This window comes from Vulpes vulpes, chromosome 9, assembly GCF_048418805.1.
Source record: "Vulpes vulpes isolate BD-2025 chromosome 9, VulVul3, whole genome shotgun sequence".
NCBI classification, from domain to species: domain Eukaryota; kingdom Metazoa; phylum Chordata; class Mammalia; order Carnivora; family Canidae; genus Vulpes; species Vulpes vulpes.
In genome coordinates this window covers 94895561-94915166 of record NC_132788.1, presented here as the reverse complement: position 1 = coordinate 94915166, position 19606 = coordinate 94895561, and the positions used below count along the sequence as shown (strand labels likewise).

Below are 19606 nucleotides of genomic sequence, written 5' to 3'. Positions count from 1 at the left end.
GGTAAAGGGAAAGTACAGAGAAACCTGAAATAGCATATTGTACCAGGTTAAAAAAGTAATGCCGACATGTTAAAATCACATAGAAGGGGAACTGAAAAGGTCTCACACTGGCCAAACAAGGGACAATTTATGCAAATAAATGAACTTAATGGGTCATAATTTAGTGTATAAACCAAGAATCCATGAGGCTCTGCAGCATAATTTAGTATTGGGGCAAGCGTGGTTGTCACATCTACAAGATGGGTTTCCCTGAAGCTGCCAGTTCTTTTAGAATTCATCAAATTGAGGCTGCTCCAGCCAGAGCTGTAGTTAGTAGATTTAAGGCAAAGGAGACAGAGAAGAAGTCTGAAGAGGAATGGGAAAAGTTTGTGAAGTAATTAGTAATATTTTTGCCTTCAAGGTGAAGGATGGCCCGGGGGTAAAAAAGCCACCAGGGTGGTGGATATGAAGAACAGTAAAGGATCAGTGTTTCTTTACTTGAATAAGAAGGCTGAATATACTCACAATGGCTGGCCCGGACTTGCTGGCTTTAAAGACCAGCAGAATGAATACTCAGTGGGCCTTCTTTGAAGACAAATTGAAAATCACTTGCAACATGACTCTGGCTATGAAGTTACAAAGTCTTCAGCTTCAGCCAGGCAAAGCTAGGCTATGAAGAATTCATTTTGTCTACCTTTGAAAATTAAGATGAGGTATGTACATATGTACCCATATATTTGATTGTCAGAACTTAGAAACTACACATTGACAAACAATATGAAATTTGTTTTTAATTTTTTTTTCTAAGTAGGCTCCACTCCTAACATGGGGCCTGAGTTCACGACCCTGAGATTAAGAGTTGCATGCTCCACCAACTGAGTCAGCCAGGTGTCCTGAGATTTGTTTTTAAACAGTTGTGACCAATTCTGTTCTTCCTAAACTCTAGGTGAAAAGAGCCTGCTGGCATACTACTTGCTTTGCTGAACTGCATACAAGAGTGCATTACAATGCTAATATGGTAATTACGGTTTGGGGTAAAATTGAGTTTCAGAATAAAACTAGGAAAAGCAAAATCTAAAAGCTATGTAAATAAAAGCTCTCATTTTGCTTCTAAAGTATAAAGATCATTCTGCTGATGATTCAATTTAACTTCTCCTTGAAAGAACTAGGGAAGAAACAGAACACCCATAGCTGGTCAGTAATTAGTACAGTGCACTTAATATTCTTCATCTACTTTCCACTAATAGTCTTACAAATTCTGTACTGGGATGTTTAAAAAAAAAAAAAAAAAGCTTTTAAATTTTGCATTTCATGCCATCAAATGGTATTTTCTTCCCAAATCAAAATAAATCTCACTGCAGTTTGGGGAAAAATATCTACAGCTGAATGCAGGTCTATTTTTAAAATAAAAATAGTTTCTAAATGAGTTTCCTTATTGAAAAATAAGTGTATTTTTGTTGTTAAAAATAAATGAACAGGGGCGCCTGAGTGGCTCAGTCAGTTGAGCGTCCAACTCCTGATCTCAACTCAGGTCTTGATGTCAGGGTTGTGGGTTTGAGCCCCCATGCTGGGCTCCACGCTGTGCACAGAGCCTACTAAAAAAACATGAACTGAACAAATGAAGTTTGCTCTCAGATGCAGTTTACAAATTATAATTTCATATTTAATTAAATGTGTAGAGCTCTCAGTCCTTTGTTATAATTTTCTTTCTTCGTATAAGTTTAATTATCCACATTTATCTTCCCTTTTTAAAAAAATTTTTTTAAGAGACTTTAAAAAATATTTTATTTATTTGAGAGAGAGTAGTGAAAGATAAAGCACAAACAGGGGGGAGGAGCAAAGGGAGAGGGAGAAACAGGCTCCCCAGTGAGCAGAGAGCCTGAAGTGGGGCTCAATCCCAGGACCTGGGATCATAACCTGAGCTGAAGGCAGACGCCCAACCAACCCAGCCAAGCAGGTACCCCCCTTCCGAGTTTTTCTAATGTTAATATAATACTTAATAACTCAGTAAAATACAGGGTAAAATAATGCTTTTGGAAGAAATAGAATAGAATAATAGAAAAGTAAAATAGAAAAAAACAAAAAAAAAACCCCAAAAAACTAAGAACCATGAATCTCAAGAATCCAGGAGTCTAAAGTGATATTAATCAATGAATACAGAACTACATGAGAAAGCAGGGAAAGCTCTTGCTTACAAGGTCAACCAAAACACACAAGTAAAAGGAATGATGGGTTAGAAAATCACCACTTGGCAACCATAGTCGTTAGAGATTCAGGCAAATTTGCCAGATGTTAAAACGAATAAATAAATTGATAAAAAACAGAGTATTTTCATATGTCCAAAGGTGCTCCTCTATGATTTTTATTTTAAAGACTTCATTCATTCATGAGACACAGAGAGAGAGAGAGGCAGAGACAGGCAGAGGGAGAAGCAGGCTCCCTATGGGGAACCTGATGCAGGACTCGATCCCAGGACCCCAGGATCACCACTTGAGGCAAAGGCAGACACTCAACCACTGAGCCACCCAGGAACCCCTATGACACTTTTTAATTGTAAGGAGACAACAGTAACTTTACAGCAGAAAAACCTGGCAGACACCTCCATAACCAAGTGATCAAACTTGGTGATACCAGTAACAGGACAAATCACCATCAAATAAAGGACACTAATAATCTTGACAAAATGTATAACCTGAATCCAAAAGAAAACTTCAGACAAGCCCAAACTGAGGAAAATTTTAATAACTTCAAAAATATTTTAAAAACTGGAAGTTTATAAAAGGCAAAGAAAGACTGAGGAATTATTCCAGATTAAAGGATACTAATGAGATACAACTCAATGTAACACTTAGCTCAGATTCTACATCAGATTTTTTTTTCCTATAGAGGACATTATGTGTATAACTGGTAAAATCTGAATGAGATCTGCTGCTCAGATAATCAACAGTATTATGTCATTGTACCTTGCTGGGTTTGATAAATATACTGCAGTCATACAGAAGAATGTCCTTGTTTTTACCAAATATATACTAAAATATCTTAGGGGCAATAGGCATCTTATCTGTAACTTACTCCTTCAAAGTTAAAAAAAAATTAAGAGAAAATGACTAAGCAAATTTGGTAAAATGTTAACTTTGGGGAATCTGGGTGAAGGGATAAGAGGAACTTTTAGCTGACTTTTTTCTGTGTTTGTCACTAGAATGTATCACATGCAGAATGCACAAATAGTATTCTTGCAGTTTTCCTATAAGTCTGGAATTACCTCAGAAGTAAGAGTTAACAGTATTAAGAAGAAAAACTTATGCATTTTTTATGGTTATTTTTTATTGTTTTTTAATATTTTGGTTATGGTTATTATTTTGGTTACATATTTTTTATTTTTTATTATGGTTACATATAAGACTAGATTATACCAATTTATTTATATTCAAAAAATCCTTAAGTTTCCAACTAACCTGATCATGGTCCTGAGGGGAAAAACGACATTCCTTAAAGGTCTTTTCTAGCCCAGCAGTTCTATCATGGATATCCTCTCCCACTTCTCAGTCTTACATCCAAATTATTTAAAGTGGCTTTTCCAAGACACCTGAGTGGCTCAGTGGTTGAGCCTTTGGCGCAGGTCATGATCCCAGGATCCTGGGGGGAGCCTACTTTTCCTTCTGCCTATGTCTCTCCCTCTGTCTCTCATGAATAAATAAATAAAATCTTAAAAAAAAAAAAAAAAGTAACTTTTCCTAACCAGAGTCAAGCCTTTTTTTTTTTTTTTTTTTTAACTTCATGAGCTATTGAAACATGATCATTATGTCTTTAGGGAAACAAATTAAGAGTACATCTAAAAGAATAAAGTGTCAAAAAGACTTCACTCAAAATCAGACTGTTTGAAGCAGCCAGCATCTGAACTTTACCATTTAGATCAATTACTGGCAAACTTTTTCTGTAAAGGACAAGACAGTAAATATCTTAAGGCTTTGCTGGCCATTCAGACTCTGAAGCAACTACTCAACTCTACCCTTGCAGTGCAGAAGCAGCCATTCTGTAAACGAATGAGTATGGTTCTGTTCCAAAAAAACTTTACAAAAACAAGCAATGGGGCAGATGTGGCCCCTATTTAGATGAAAGGATTTATCTGATAATAACAAAAGGGACTACCAGTAAGTTGTAGATGAGGTTTATCTTTTACCAAGTCTGATACTTATAAAAAAAAAAAATTTCAACATAGCAGTATTTGAGACCAATTTTAGGGGCAATTCTGAATTTTAAAGAAAAGGATAATATTGATCCTTATGGATACAGAATCATCTCAATGAAGGATTTGGAAATTTATCACAGAAATCCAGGGCACATAATTTCATTTTGAAATGTTGCATAGCATATTCCACATACAGTATTGGTTACAGACCAAAACTCATGTAGCGACTCAAAACTTCAGTTGGGTAACTGTGTTTTCTTTAAACTTTCTATAAAGACTTTAACACTTAACTGTCCAGGCAAATAATATGTTTGTCGAATTAAAGAAAACGTCTTGAGATAAACATGGAAAAGATAAGAATAAGAATACCATTAAAGAATAGTCCTACTTATCACATGTACAGAATGTTGCCCCTAAATCACCTAATCCAGGTATAACTGTATCTACCCAGATTTCTCTGGAGAGAGAAATCTCCAGAGAGATGCACATCCTATAATCTAAGTATTTAAAAGAGAGGCTCTGGAATCACTAGCCATCACAGTCTACTGGGTATTGAACTGAAACGAAAACTGCCAAATTCACGGGAACCTTACCTCTTCTCATGATCCAAATGAAGACTTTTCCAAATTATAATTAATCACCACTTACAACCAGCTGTTTTGCCCTGTGAAGTCTAGGGTAGATTTTCAGCATGAGGGGTGATGTACAATAATTCCTTTTGCAAACAGAAATATATGTACATGTCCCTGCCGAAAATGTAGCCTGGCAAATTTGCATGTGAAAATGAATACACGCTTATGTGTAGCAATGTGTTAGGAGATGTTTCCTGTTGAGGTCTACTTTAGGAGTCAAAATGTGTAAGCCCTGTGAAGCCAAGGCAGCAGTCCTGTGTATAGAGGTATAGAAAAAGTAGCTCACTTAATCCTTTCTCGCCAGGAGTCGGGATTTTCCCAGAACGACATCCATTGTCGGCAATGGACGCACCAAAATAACGCCGGCGCCAGTGAGTTAACCACCTCTGTCCTCTTTTCACCTATTATATTTTTCATGCATCATCCAACTTCCCAACCATCTTCCTGTTTCTTCACAGAATGCACGCTAGGTTCTTGTTTTTCTTCAGCACGAAGTTGAAAATGGAGTTGAGAAAAGGAGACACATGGTCAGCTGGTGATGTTAACAAGCTCCTTGCTGCCCTGAGAAGCTAGATGGAAATGGTTCAAGTTACAAGGGGGATCATCATCAGATCTGGGAGGACAAAGAGTAATTCATGAAGCTTCATTCCCTTCCCTCCCACCCTCTCTCATTTACTGATGATCCCTATGGTCTGCCTTCACAGTAAAATCAAGATTAAGGATCTGAAGCAACCTCTTTCAATTCTTCACTTCATCCAGTATGTAGAAAGGCCAAGTGGAACACATGTCCAACAATGTTACAGTGGCCCCAGAAGGTCAGGGAAGCTTGAAGTGGCTAACATAACCACAATCTTAGATCAATGTTTTTTTAGTATGATCTCAGAATTAACATCAGCAACTAAAACAATGCTTGGCAACAGGTGCTTAATAAAGGTTGGATGAGTAAGACATTTTCTTTTCTGCTAATGTCTACTTGAACACATAGGTGGAAGTCAGACAGAAGTAGTTAACTCTTTCAATGCCGGGAAAGTAGGAGTATACAATAATCACATCAAGTCCACGTGTTCACCTAAAACATGTTCATATTATGGGTTCTGATTTCAGTGTTCTGGTTAGATGCTAGCTAAAATATTTTATTTAAGGACAACCACAATCAGAGTTTTGGAATTAGAACCATGATAAATGTTAATTAGAATGACAGATGAATTAAGAGCCCCAGCACCAATGTGTAACAAAACATCAGAATTCAGTCAAGTTACATTTCTCAGTAATGCAATTCTAGATGGGTAATGATTCCAGAGCAAACTAAAGTTTGAAGAAGGAAAATCTTAATTAATGGCTTCCTTGATGCTAAGAATTAAGATAAATCCAAAGTATGAAGGTTAAGAAGGATATATTTTAAATATGAATAAAATTTTAAACCTCAAGTCAAGAGGATCATCAAACTACATAGTACTATGCAACTGCTTTGATCTTTCAGATAGGAGGAGGGAGGACAACAAGCAGAAGAAATAATTTTGTAGGACTCAAAAATATCTCAACTGTGAGCATAATTGACCAGTTTAGCTAATTAAGAATATCTCAGAGAGTAATTTAAACCACTACCATTACAATAAAAAAAAAAAAAAACTATAGAGAAATAAAAGTATTTACTTTTTCCAGATTTTAAGAGACGGGTTTTTAAGAAATTATAACTATGTCTCATTTTTAAAAATGTCAACCAGAGACGTAGCAGGCAAAAGTGAACTACTAGATCTGCCCCCCGCCCCTGCTCTATAAAACAACGTGTGTGAGGCTCTATGTCCACCCGTGTACACGTCTCCATTCCCATCTTCCTTAAGAAGCCAGTTGTGGTACAGGCTCTACTAGCAGTCTCCAAACACAAGAGGGACTTCTTCCAGACTCCTGAGCCCTTACAAAGCAGGCCTTAAATGAAGGTTCACCCAAGTGATCGTCCCCAGCATCTTTTTCAATTAACTGGAATTCTGGTTCCTGTATTTCCCATGTTGTATCATAACCGGATTTACTATGAATCCTTTCTTTTATTAAAGTTTATAAAAAGGAAGGATTTCATAAGGTTTAATAAGGTTGAGTTCATGATAAACTCTAAGTGGTGAAAGAATAGTATGAGTAGGAGCTCAAATAGGTCGAGAGCTGAAACCACACACTACTTAAAGAAGGGTCTCAACACAGCAAATTACAAATGCCAAAAGTAAGTACAGTGAACAACCAACCAACTACTCATTTTGCTCAGTGTGAGGCCAGTTCCATAGGGGTCAAATCACAGGATCTAATGAGTGTGCTTTGTAGTCATAATTGGGGACAAGGAGGATTCAGATGTCCATCTTGCTGCAAATAAACCTGTACTGCTGGTTTATCTGGCTCCTTCACTTCTGGCAGAAGAGAGGAACAGAAAAATAGAAGCTAGGAAGTAACCTGTTCCCACAGAGTCCTCAAGACCTGAATCCCAGATCCAGAACACTTAGAATCGAAATGTATTACCTCTTTCCTAGGCTCATTCTGTTATTCACTTCTGTGTTTATCTAAGACCCAGCCTGGGTTTTCTGCAAAGCACACCCTGCACATATTGCTACATTAACAAGAGATTATGCATGTATTAAGCATAAGGGTTCCAGATCTCTCTATTTTTCCTCTAGATAACATCTTTTATCCAAAGAAATAGGCATTTAAAGGCAAGCCTATTTCAAAAACAGTAATGGAACTGAATATCAACTAGCTCCATATAAAGTTGTTTTACTGGAATAGAAATTTATGCGCAATCATTTTTGATGAGAAGTTGCTAAATTAAACCAAATCCTTGGTTTTCCGATTTTTAATTTTAATTTCTAGTTAATCTAATACAAATTTCCAATTAATTTCAACATTCTTTTTCTTACATAGAATCTTACAAAAACTTTTTAAATGTATGGGCACCTGGGTCCTCTGCCTTTGGCTCAGGTCATGATCCCAGGGTCCTGGGATCGAGTCCCACATTGGGCTCCCTTCAGGAAGCCTGCTTCTCCCTCTGCCTGTGTCTCTGCCTCTTTCTCTGTGTCTCTCATGATTAAATAAATAAAATCTTTAAAAAAAAAAAAAAAAAAGAATTTTCAAATGTAGAATCATACGTTATTCAAAGGATTTGTTTTTGTTTTTTAATGTAAAGAGCACCTGAATAACTAAATTCACTGCCGTGATATGCTTTTCTAAATGAAGAAAAGGGGACATCTGTGTATTAGTTTGGCTGCTATATCTCTTGCCAAAGTTTAAAAGATGTTGAGACATTTATAATCAGCTGTCAGTAAGAGAGATGGTATTCCATTTTTCAAATACATGTATAGTTAGGAAAGTAGGTAATTCAACTTAAGATTCGTTGAACTCTAGACCTGAGTAATTCAGGTTAAAACAAAAATGTTTTCTTACCTTTAGGTCTTTCCAACTATCCAGGAGCTTGGTGGCCAAATCACTTATATCTACTGTTTTATCTGGCTGTTCCTGGCTCCTCTCACTTTCCACATCAGATACACCCTCCTCTTCATCTTGGGACGGGGTTTCCTCAGCAATGGTTTCTTCCAGTTTCGTGCCATTGCCCTCTTTGGGCTCTATTTCAGTGTCAGCCTCTGGTTCAGTTGTGGGTAGCTTACTGGCTTCCACAGTGATTTCACTCTCAACTTTAGATTCAGGTAGCTGTTGTGTGAGTAGCTGTTGTGACTGTAACTCTTCCTCTTCCTCTATAGGGACGTTTTCTAACTGGTCAAGGTCCTCCTTGCCATCTTTGCCTTCCAGCTCACTGGTAGCATCAGAGATTGCACTGTCCATGCTATTTTCACTTATAATTTTAAGTCTGCGAAACATGAGCTTCTTGGGGGTGTCTGTGTCAGCTTCTGTGCTCAGCTTGGTGGAAGGATCAGGTGTGTTGAGTGGTGTGTGAGCACGTGACGTATTCTCACTTGAATACCCATCTCCTTCACTCAACTGAGGAATGGCAGTTTTGGTCTGAGACCAGCGTTGAATAATTGGAAGTACTTTGCTTTCTTCCAACATATTTTTAGTAGGAATGGGTAAGTGTTCCAAAGTCTTTATAATCTGATTAAACAAAATAAAAAAAAAATAATCACATCACTTTATAGAGTTAACTTTTCAAGTCTCTGGTTGGGACTCATCATTCCTGTAAGAGCAGCGGGTTTTCTTAAATGTCTTAAAACCTAAGTCTCTATAACTACAGAAGGATTTAAATGTCATAATATTATTTTCCTCTAGAAAGGAAGGAAAACTTTTTAAAGACTGACCAGCAAAAATAAGATGTGGAGAAAGTAACTGCTCACAAGATCAAATAGGACCAATTAATAACCTCTACTGGTAGTTCTCAAACCTGTGCAATTTTTAAAATATATATAGTAGTGGACCTCATCCTGGCTATGTTTTTCTAAAAAGTTTTCTAAGTGACTGCGATATAAGCTTGGGAACTATGCAACAACCTATATTTAAATGATGTTTTACCCACAAAAAATGCAGATAGTACTTACCTCTTTTAGCCTCTGAGAAACAGCTAACAAAAAAGACTTTTCTTCAGAGATAACCACCCCTCCACTCTGAAATCCAAGAATTTCTTCCAAAGTACTCCCTAATGCAGTTCTACAGAAACTCCAAGGTAGGCTGTTCCCTTCTACTTCCTAGATGGGATGCTGCTAAATTCATAAATCATTTAATAAAGCCAAGAAGACCCTTACAAAAAAGGGAGGGAGAAATCCCAGGTCTTCCTCAACTTCTACTTATTGACAAATCTCCTGCGAGAAGAATGGAGGCAAGACAACCACTTATTTGCTCATTCCCATTTTTATTTTTATTTTTAGAAGTGATTAAATGCCTTTGGTATTATATCAGAAACTATGATCAAAAAGAAGTACATTTAAACTAGGTTTAAAAATAATTTCATGAGAAGGTATAAATATCAACTCCACTAACAACACTGCCAATGAACATTTAATTTAGATCTTTAAAACACTTACTGACTCCTCAAAAACGTTCTTACTCTTGCCATTCCAGAATTTGGCTCTTCACTAATTTTTTAGAGTCCCAGAATATAAGTTTCCTATCTGTTTAAAACTATGGCTTTAGCAACAAACTGGATCTTTCACTTAACTATGATAGGATATTTTGCTCTTAAATTCCCAACTATGCAGTATCAACTATAGGGACACAAAAGGAAAAACCATGGGGCAAACTTGCCACTAGCAAGGTGTATGTAAAAAGTTATAGTTACAGGAAGGATACCAAGGTGATAATATTTATTTAATAGTGGTAAACATAGTGCTAAATTCATTATTACTGATACTATCACTCAACCTAAGCAATCTATATAGCAGTTTTAGGAAATAAGCAAGTTGAATATGAACTAACCTCTTCCTGAAGCTTTTGGTTACTTTCCCGGCCATCACCTAGTTCTGCCATCCAAATCCATAACAATGAGAGCCCATGACGTTCCAGAAAAGACTTCAGGCAAGATTGTGAATGTGTATTCTTCCATGCAGGAAGGGAAGCAGGATGCAGGATATCAGGGTGGGGGTCGGGTGGGCAATACCAGACAGAGCATTAAAAAGGGTCAACAAAGGGGAATAAAAAGTTTGTTTATATTCACAAAACACTTAGAAACTATTGTGATTAATGCAACTAAAAGATACAAATAATAAATGCTTTAAAGTAAAAGATTATAATCTTTTTTGATACCTAAATTGCATTCAGTCAACTTAGTCTTTATGTAAACAGATTTTACAAAAGAACATATAAATATCAATATGTCATTTACAATGAAATTCAATTCTGAAGGACTAAGAACCAAATTACATTCAGCATTCTTACTGAAAAAGCTAAAACTGTAACAATTAGTCGAAATCATTTTCATTTCTCTCTTCCTTTCAGATGCTTGTTCAAAAGGCGTTTTTCTCTTTGTTTTCTTTTAAATCATTCATTTTTATTGTTCAACTTCTTGTGGCATACTTAATAAACTGGAGTAAATTAAATTGCTCTTAAAATTCCTTGCTTCAAGACCATGTGGTAAAAATGGCCTTGGGATACTAATAATCAAAAGGGGAGGACTGTATCAAATGTCATGAATTATTACACAGAAAAATCCCACAGTGTTCTTTGACTAGAAATACAAACAAGATCTACTAACAGATTAAATAATGCTGAACTCTTAAGATATTTTTAAGAGTACAAACTTTCAAAGTCATATAGAATTCACAAACCATTTTAAAAATAAGAGTAACTCTCCTCAGAAGTAACCTTCTGTCATCATCATTCTAGATTGTACTTTCAATGCCCCACCTCAAATTCAGAAATCAAAAATAAATTAACATCAAAGAGCTCACCTGTATAAGTTCAAGACACGTAAGTTTCTGTTCCAAAGTTTCAATTCTAACCATTAGCCGGGATAAGCTGAGCACCTGGTTTTTATCAGAGAGACCCTCACCATTCTCCATCAGAGCTTCTAGCTCCCCATCTACCTGCCATAGCAAAGAAATACATCTGGTTAAAAAACCACAAACACGCCACTAGTCTAAGAATCAAACCACCTAAAAAGATGTTCAACCTTGCCAGTAATAAGGAAAACAGAGTTAGACCCAAAGTAAGAAACCATGTCACATTTACTAGATTAATCTAGGGAAAAATGAAGTCTGATAATATCAAGTCTAGGCAAAGATGTGGATCAAAAGGAACTTTATATACTGTTAATGAAAGTAATAAGTGGTATAATCAATTTGAAAAGCATTTCATTCACTCATCAAATATTTACCAAGTATTTATTATATGTCAGGTATAATCTCAGGTGCAAAAGTCATTGCAATGAACCAAAATAAACAAAAATCTGCCTTTATAGGAGACAACAAATTAATATTACATGAAAAGTATGCCAGGGGAAAAACAAAACACACTGGCTTCAAAAATAAAATATTTGTATCCCGTATGCCTACCATTGCACACCTAAGAATAAACCCCAGAGAAACTTCTACACATGTGTACTCACAGAATTATAACAATGTTCATTATTGAATGACCATTGTAATAGCAAAAAACCACTAACAAACATCTGTAACCAGGTTGTATAAACTAGCATTTGCATACAATGGATTATTATACCACAGTGAAAGGAATCAAGAAGCAGCCAAATGCAACAACATTCATCAATCTTATATTATTACAAGAAAAAAATTCCAGAAGATTACATACTGAATGACTCTGTTTTTATAAACCTCAAAAACAAAATTTTCATAGGTGCAGGTCTGAAAACTCAATTTTAAAAAGGCAATGGATGTAAAACAAAATTTAGAACAGTGGTATCCTCTGGGGCTAAGCAGGGCACTGGAAGTAGAGAAGTGCTCACAAGTGGTTCTTTTATAATTATTCCTTATAACTTTTACATATATACTCTGGATGTTTCAAATATCACATTTAAATAATGGGGAAACAACAACAAAAAAATCTACCAGTGGTTGTTTTCCAGCTATGTTATAAAAAATATAAAGATGTCTTACAGAACTTACTATTGGGGATGCCTTAAGAACTTACTACTCGGGAGATAAAAAATAATTCATATGAAAACAAACAATGAAGCATTAACATTAACTGTAAATGCTTAAAAACTAAGAAGGAAGGGAGTTAGAATAAGTCACCAGAAGTGAATTCACAGAAACAGGGTTAATAATAGGTAAGATACTGGAGGGAGAGGGTAAAGGGAAAATCTTAAACACAGGGAAATGGAAAATTCTGACAGTGCCTCGCTTGGCCTGGCTGGAGTGGATAAGGTATGGTAAGGAAGTGAGAAAAACCTCATCAAAAGAAAGGCTGGTGTTAGATCAGATGGAGGTGATATGTAAAAGAATCTAGATCTGATGTGATTGAGCAAGAGAGCTCTATTACTGAATCGAAAATGGGGAATAATCTGATCAAAATGGAATTTGAGAGTGGCATTAGTGTGGCAATAACAGAATAAAATATACACAAGATAGCAACCAACACAGAAGAGACAGATATAAAGACAGCATTAAACCAACATGGCCTGAAATGATATGTCTAAAATGCGCTGATAATAAATTAGAGGAAAGGAAATCTGAATCTTTTTTTTTAAGACTTTTATTCATTTATTCATGAGAGATAAAGAGAGAGAGAGGCAGAGACACAGGCAGAGGGAGAAGCAGGCTTCATGCAGGGAGCCCGATGTGGGACTCACGCCCTGAGCCAAAGGAAGACCAAAGGGAGACGCTCAACCACTGAGCCACCCAGGCATCCCAGAAAGACAAGAATCTTAAGGAAAATTTCTGTTACTTAACTTTTTATCATCTCAATATAATTTTAGGCAAGGCACTGAACATTTCTATTTTATATTAAACCACAAAACTCACTTAACAGTAAAGAACAAAAATATGAAAACATGAAATGCTACTTGCAAGAAGCTGAAGAAATGTAAACTCATTTTTTCACTTCTAAAACGTACATTTAAGGTTCATTTCTTTTTCATTTCCAGTATCATTTCTTACGTTTTATATAGATTAAGAACATATACAGAAAAACCAATTCAGATATTAACCCAATATAATTTCCTCGAAGATGTTGTTTCCCTGCATATCCTAAATGTGTAACTTCCTGTCTCAAATACTAGAGGATTAGAATAGGAAAGACCAAGGGCTTTAAAATTCCACCTTCCCCCCAAAATGTACCAGCCAGAACCTCACTTTGGACTGTTTCAATATACAAATACTACTGGGTTAAGAGATGAGGTTTTCTGGGGTACCTGCGTGGCTCAGTTAGGCCTCCACAGATTCTTGATTTCAGCTCAGGTCATGATCTCAGGTCATGAGACTGAGCCTGCATGGGGCTCTGCAGTCAGCACAGTCTGCTTTGTCCCTCTCCATCCCCCTCTGTCCGTCCCCTTCCAATCAATCAATCAATCAATCAATCTTTAAAAAAAGAGAGAGATAAAAAAAAAAAAAGAGAGAGGGAGGGAGAGGTGGAAAAGATTTCTTTTCATAATTAGGCAGGAAAAGACTCTCTAACTCTGAACATTTAAGAGATAAAACTGAGTTCCTTTTCATTTAATAGACACTCATTCAATAGATACTAGAGTATATAAAGCTCTGCTGGTATATAAAAACAGTAGCATTCTTTTTTTTTTTTTTTTTTTACTTATGATAGTCATACAGAGAGAGAGAGATAGTCATGCAGAGACATAGGCAGAGGGAGAAGCAGGCTCCATGCACCGGGAGCCCGATGTGGGATTTGATCCCGGGTCTCAAGGATCGCGCCCTGGGCCAAAGGCAGGCGCCAAACCACTGCACTACCCAGGGATCCCAAACAGTAGCATTCTTAAGGAAATAAACAACAAAAATATAGAAGCTGAAGTAAAATAACAAAATTTTGCAAACACAATACAGAAGGTGAATAACCTTTGAATATTCCCACTACAATTATAAGCTCAATTGCCATAACATACATAAAGATTATCATGCCAATCCCACGTATAATACAGCTTCCATAATTTTGGGTGCTCAAGTGGACAATTGTGAATTGTGGGATTAATAACTCCTAGGATATGTGGGAAGAAGGGAGCCAGGAGACCAACGGATGCCTTCATTAATTTATATTTAGTACAAGTATTTATCTTAATTTATGGGTCACCACCTTCTAGAAAGGATTTGAAGTAACTAAAAGTCAACATAAAAGTATTAAGGTATATTTTAATAAATTATTGATAAGCAAACATTTATATATATATATATGCATAATTCTATATAGCACTTAGAAATTTACTGTTACGTACTTAATCAGTCTAAGAAATTATTTACTCTCTTTTTTAGTACTTTAGTATTTTAGCCATGAACTATCTTTAATGGCTCTAAGCAGAATTTGTAATACTTTCTGATGAAATATAAAGAAAAGCACGTAAATGATTAACAAACAGGTGAGCAATATCCATGCAATCAACATGCAGGTGAAAAAAAAGGGGCAGAGGGATGACAACACTGCCAGCATTCAGGAAGGGTCCCATCTGCCCTCCCCTGGTTATAATACCTCCTCTTTGCTCTTGAGACATCTCCTAATTTTTTAAAAAATCGTTCTCTCTGGGATGCCTGGGTAGCTCAGCGGTTGAGCATCTGTCTTTGACTCTGGGCGTGATCCCGGGATTCCAGGATGGAGTCTCAAGTCCCGAAATTGGGCTCCCTATGGGGAGCCTTCTTCTCCTAATGCCTATGTCTCTGTCTCTCTGTTGCTTACAAATAAATAAAATCTTTAAAAAAAAAATCGTTCTCTGATTTTTTTTAATTTTTTTAAAATTTATTTATGATAGGCACACAAAGAGAGAGAGAGAGAGAGGGGCAGAGATATAGGCAGAGGGAGAAGCAGGGTCCATGCACCGGGAGCCCGATGTGGGATTCGATCCTGGGTCTCCAAGATTGCGCCCTGGGCCAAAGGCAGGCGCCAAACCGCTGCGCCAGGGATCCCTCATTCTCTGATTTTTAAAATAGGTTTACCATCTGTGTATAAACTCCTAAATATTATAACTTAATTTTGTCTATTTTTTATCTTTACGAAATCATACTGGACAAAACTTCTGTGTCATGCTTGTTTTTCATTCATCCTTACATTTTAGGAGTCCTCCATGCTGTTGCACGCAGCCACAGTTCCTTCACTTTAATGACTAGTTTTTCATGACTAGTTTTTCATTCTAGGATTACATTATAATTTGTCTATATTAGTGTTAACGGATATTTGAGTTGTTTCTACTTTTTCTACATAAGCAATGCTGCTGTGACTCCTGATACACATACTTACACTTTCAGTAAAGAATTCCAAGGTGTTTTCAATTTAAAGATTTACGTATTTATTAATTTGAGAGAGAGAGAGAGAGAGAGAGAGAGACGAAGAGAGAAAGAGACAAAGAGCGAGAGAAAGTGCTCTTGCACACTGAAGTACATGCGCAGAGGGGGAGGGAGCAGCAGACTCCCTGCTGAGCAGGGAGGTCCGACACAGGGCCTTGAGATCATGACCTGAACCAAAGGCAGATACTTAACTGACTGAGCCACCCACGTACCCCTCCAAAGTGTTTTCAAAAGTGGTTGTATCCACTTACACCCCCACCAGCACTGTAGGAGATCTCCTGTTCTTATGAGTTATCAGACTTTTTATCAAGTCTGAGCATATAAATGACATCTGACATCTGATATTTTTGATATTCCCTCATCACTAATGAGGCAGAACATCTTTTTATTGGCTTTTTGAATTTTTAAAATTTTTTATTATTTTATTTTTATTTAAAAAAATTTTTTAGGCTTTTTGGATTAATGAAGTGTCTGGATGTTCTCTGTTATTTTTCTTTTGTGTTGGATTTTTTCTTATTGATTAGTAGGAGCTCTCTATATATTTTGGATATTGATACTTGTTTGTTCTGTGTTGAAAGCCAAGTGTTTCCTCTGTGTTTTTTCATCCTTATTGTGTAAATTAGTTATAATTAATTTGTTTCACAAACTCAAAAGAGACTAAGGGAAGTTTCAGACTATTCCATGTTTGTACTTTACAAACTACAAATATCATCACATAACAGGGACTTAATATACCTCCATCAGCTAAGTATTTAGTTAGCCAGTAATTACATTAGGTAATTAATTACCTGGTTTGTGACGTCCCCAAAAAAGACAACCACCTTTGATTGGAAGAGCTTCTAGATTTGTTAAGCAGATAAGCTATAGATAAATACAATCATAAGAGTAAGAAAAAAAAAATGTTTACCAATTAAGGGTTAATATGGGAGATGCAGGCTATAGTACTATTAACATATTTTTAATAGTTAAAATATGCAAAACTATATTTTAAACTGTGCTATCAGAGGACCTGGGTGGCTCAATTGGTTAAGCGTCTGCCTTTGGCTTAGGTCATGATCCCAGGATCCTGAGATCTAACCCAACTGGGCTCCCTGATCACTGGGAAGCCTGCTTCTCCCTTTCCCATTTCCATTCCCTCAACTTGTGCTCTCTGGTTTTATCTGTCAAATAAAATCTTTAAAAAATAAACAAACAAACCGTGCTATCTTGTCCTTTCTGTGGTATCCTCTACCCAAAAGTATTCCCAAGACTCTAACTGTAGCTGACTAGAATTCAGAATCTAGGTATGCAGAAGGGAATTTCAGTAGGAGACAATCTAAGTAAAACTAAAGCTCAACTCTTCATTACTAAAGTCAGGGGAAATAACCCTCCTAGAAACCTAGAATCATTCTAGGTCATTCCTCTATCTGTGCAAAGTTTTATCCAAATCATTCTCATTCTGGAATAACTTCAAATTCACAACCAGAGTAACCCATGATGACTGGATTCATGTTATACCTAATTCAGTCTATAAAAACCAAAGCCTATACTGATACAAACCATTACCAGAATAAATACAAGCAAACAAAGAAAAGGAATGCCTACACTCTAGTGCCTTCGAATGTTCTTGAATCTTACCAGATAGAAAGTCATCTGATATTGGTATGATGGAGATGTAACGCCGCCTAAAAACCATCATATTTTAAGGACACCCCCTACCAATAATACAATTTTTTAAAAATGCTTGTTCTATAAGTTTTGAGAACAGGAAATAGCCAAAGGGAAGTTTTTATGTGGATTTTAAGCACAAATCATGTTTAATAACTATTCTGTGGCTGTTCTGATAACTATCAATTATAAAACAATGAAAGTTAAAAATGAAAGCAATCTTAATGAAGGTTAGAGAATAATTTCCTGCAACAGGCAAGTCAAGAAGGCTAATAGGCTTTGACCCAAGGACTCCACTTCCATGGACACACCTTTAAGAAACATGTGTAGAAGAGACATGTACAGGGCAGCCCGGGTGGCTTAATGGTTTAGCGCCACCTTCAGCCCAGGGCCTGATCCTGGAGACCTGGGATCAAGTCCCACATCAGGCTCCCTGCATGGAGCCTGCTTCTTCCTCTGCCTGTGTCTCTGCCTCTTTCTCTCTCCTTCTCTGTGTCTCTCATGAATAAATAAATAAAATCTTAAAAAAAAGAGAGAGAAAGAGACCTGTACAGATACTATGACATTACCAGCCAAAGCTTAAGAACACTAGCGTCCATTACTAGGATTACATATAAATAAACTTAAAGGATGAAAAACCTTTTTTAACAGTTAAAAATATGTTTAATATAAATCAGCGTGGATCAGATTTTAGAACAAGAATAAAAAAATTAGGGCAGCCCAGGTGGCTCAGCGGTTTAGTGCCGCCTTCAGCCCACGGTATGATCCTGGAGATCCAGGATCAAGTCCAATGTCAGGCTCCCTGTATGGAGCCTGCTTCTCCCTCTTCCTGTGTCTCTGCCTCTCTCTGTGTGTCTCTCATGAATAAATATATCTTTAAAAAAAAAGTTAAAAAATTACAGAAATAAACATATCATTTCTAAAACTCTATACAAAACAATATAAGAAAAATCCCTGTACCCAATTGCAGAGTTTATTGTGAGAATTATGTGAGTTAATGTGTCAAGTGCTTAGCAGAGTGTCTGGCACACCATTACAATCTATATGCTCTCCAAAAAGAGAGCTGAAGCACACACAATACTCTAATGAACATGTTCATCTTGAGTGGTCTACCAACACAGGTATTTGTTGAAATTTTCCTTTTTGGCACTTTTTAAAAGGCCTTTTATATTTTTCAACTGCCCTTTCCAACAGTTTTTGCTATCTATGGCTTCTTATGGAGCTCAGATTTTCCATATTAATTCTCCCCAATTAATTTGGGCTTCCTGACCTCACCTTTTAACCATTATACTTTTATCCCCTTGTCCCATTACGTCTTCTATCTCATCTAAATAGTAATTTAAACTTTTTTTTTATTAAAGATTTTATTTATTTGAGAGAGAGAAAGAGAGCATATGCACATGCACACAGCAGGGGGAACATGAGAGGGAGAAGCAGGTTCCTTGCTGAGCAGGGCGCTCGATCCTAGCACCCTGAGATCATGACCTGAGCCAAAGGTAGACGCTTAACTGACTGAGCCACCCAAGTGCTCCTGAATAGTAATTTATACTTAATTTATGCAGCCATTTATAATTCTTACTGTAGGAGTTCCTGAAAATCCCAGGCATGAGGTTACTGCTAAAGAATCATAAGGGAATTTGCTGACTAATCCCTTTAGCCCCCTAGCCCCTGCTCCTAGCCCTCCACTAAGATTCATAGGTCTGGGGATAGACCCGAAAATGTGCATTTTCACTGTGGGCTCTGTCAGGTGGTTCTGAGGCTGAGAAATACCGTTCTGGTGAAGGGATCCTCAGAAAAAGGGAAAGGGAATTTTAAAAAACAACATGAAGTCCTTGTCTCAGTTAGGAGTCCCTTTATTAACAAGCTAGCTCCTTCCTCCAGTAGTAGTAACTGAGGTGACTGGGGGGTAGAAAAAAGGCTACTAATTACTGTGCTAATGTGGTAATTGAAAAGACCCACTTTCACCATTCCATTCTCACTCCTGGGTTGCCTGTTACTTCTCAAAACTCACTTTATACTCCAAAGAGGATTTTCAGATATTATAGGAACACGTGTAAACTTTTAAGAGTTCCACACAAAAAAACCCAAACCAATATGAAAAGATTAGAACTGTAGATCAGACTTAAGTAAGCTAGTAAACATTTTATTTGTACTTAGGATAAGAAGTTTTACAGGCTCCAAAAAACTATTAGCCCATGTGTTTATAAGATGGCTTCAATAATTCTCAATACCTAAATCTAATTTCTATGAACTGGAAATAAAAATAGCAACCATACTTTTCCTGA

The 19606-nt window shown here is 36.7% G+C and overlaps 1 protein-coding gene and 1 pseudogene across 8 annotated transcripts in view; one reads left to right on the top strand and one right to left on the bottom strand.

Moving 5' to 3' along the window:
- Nucleotides 1-19606, bottom strand: part of SETD2 (SET domain containing 2, histone lysine methyltransferase) — a 125507-nt gene that overhangs the window by 53846 nt on the left and 52055 nt on the right. For 3 of the 8 annotated variants that reach the window (XR_011994415.1, XR_011994412.1, XR_011994414.1), the window contains exons 10-13: nt 11169-11303; nt 10198-10317; nt 8221-8883; nt 5087-5369 (exon numbers count right to left, since the gene is read on the bottom strand). Coding sequence is in view for 2 of the 8 variants with exons in the window: in XM_072721028.1 (XP_072577129.1) it covers nt 8221-8883; nt 10198-10317; nt 11169-11303 (918 nt within the window). In the remaining 6 variants the exon portion in view is untranslated. The remainder of the gene's footprint in view (nt 1-5086; nt 5370-8220; nt 8884-10197; nt 10318-11168; nt 11304-19606) is intronic. The other 5 variants (XR_011994411.1, XM_072721028.1, XM_072721027.1 and 2 more) reach the window with 3 other exon arrangements.
- LOC112912414 (sterol carrier protein 2 pseudogene) lies at nt 194-655 on the top strand (annotated as a pseudogene).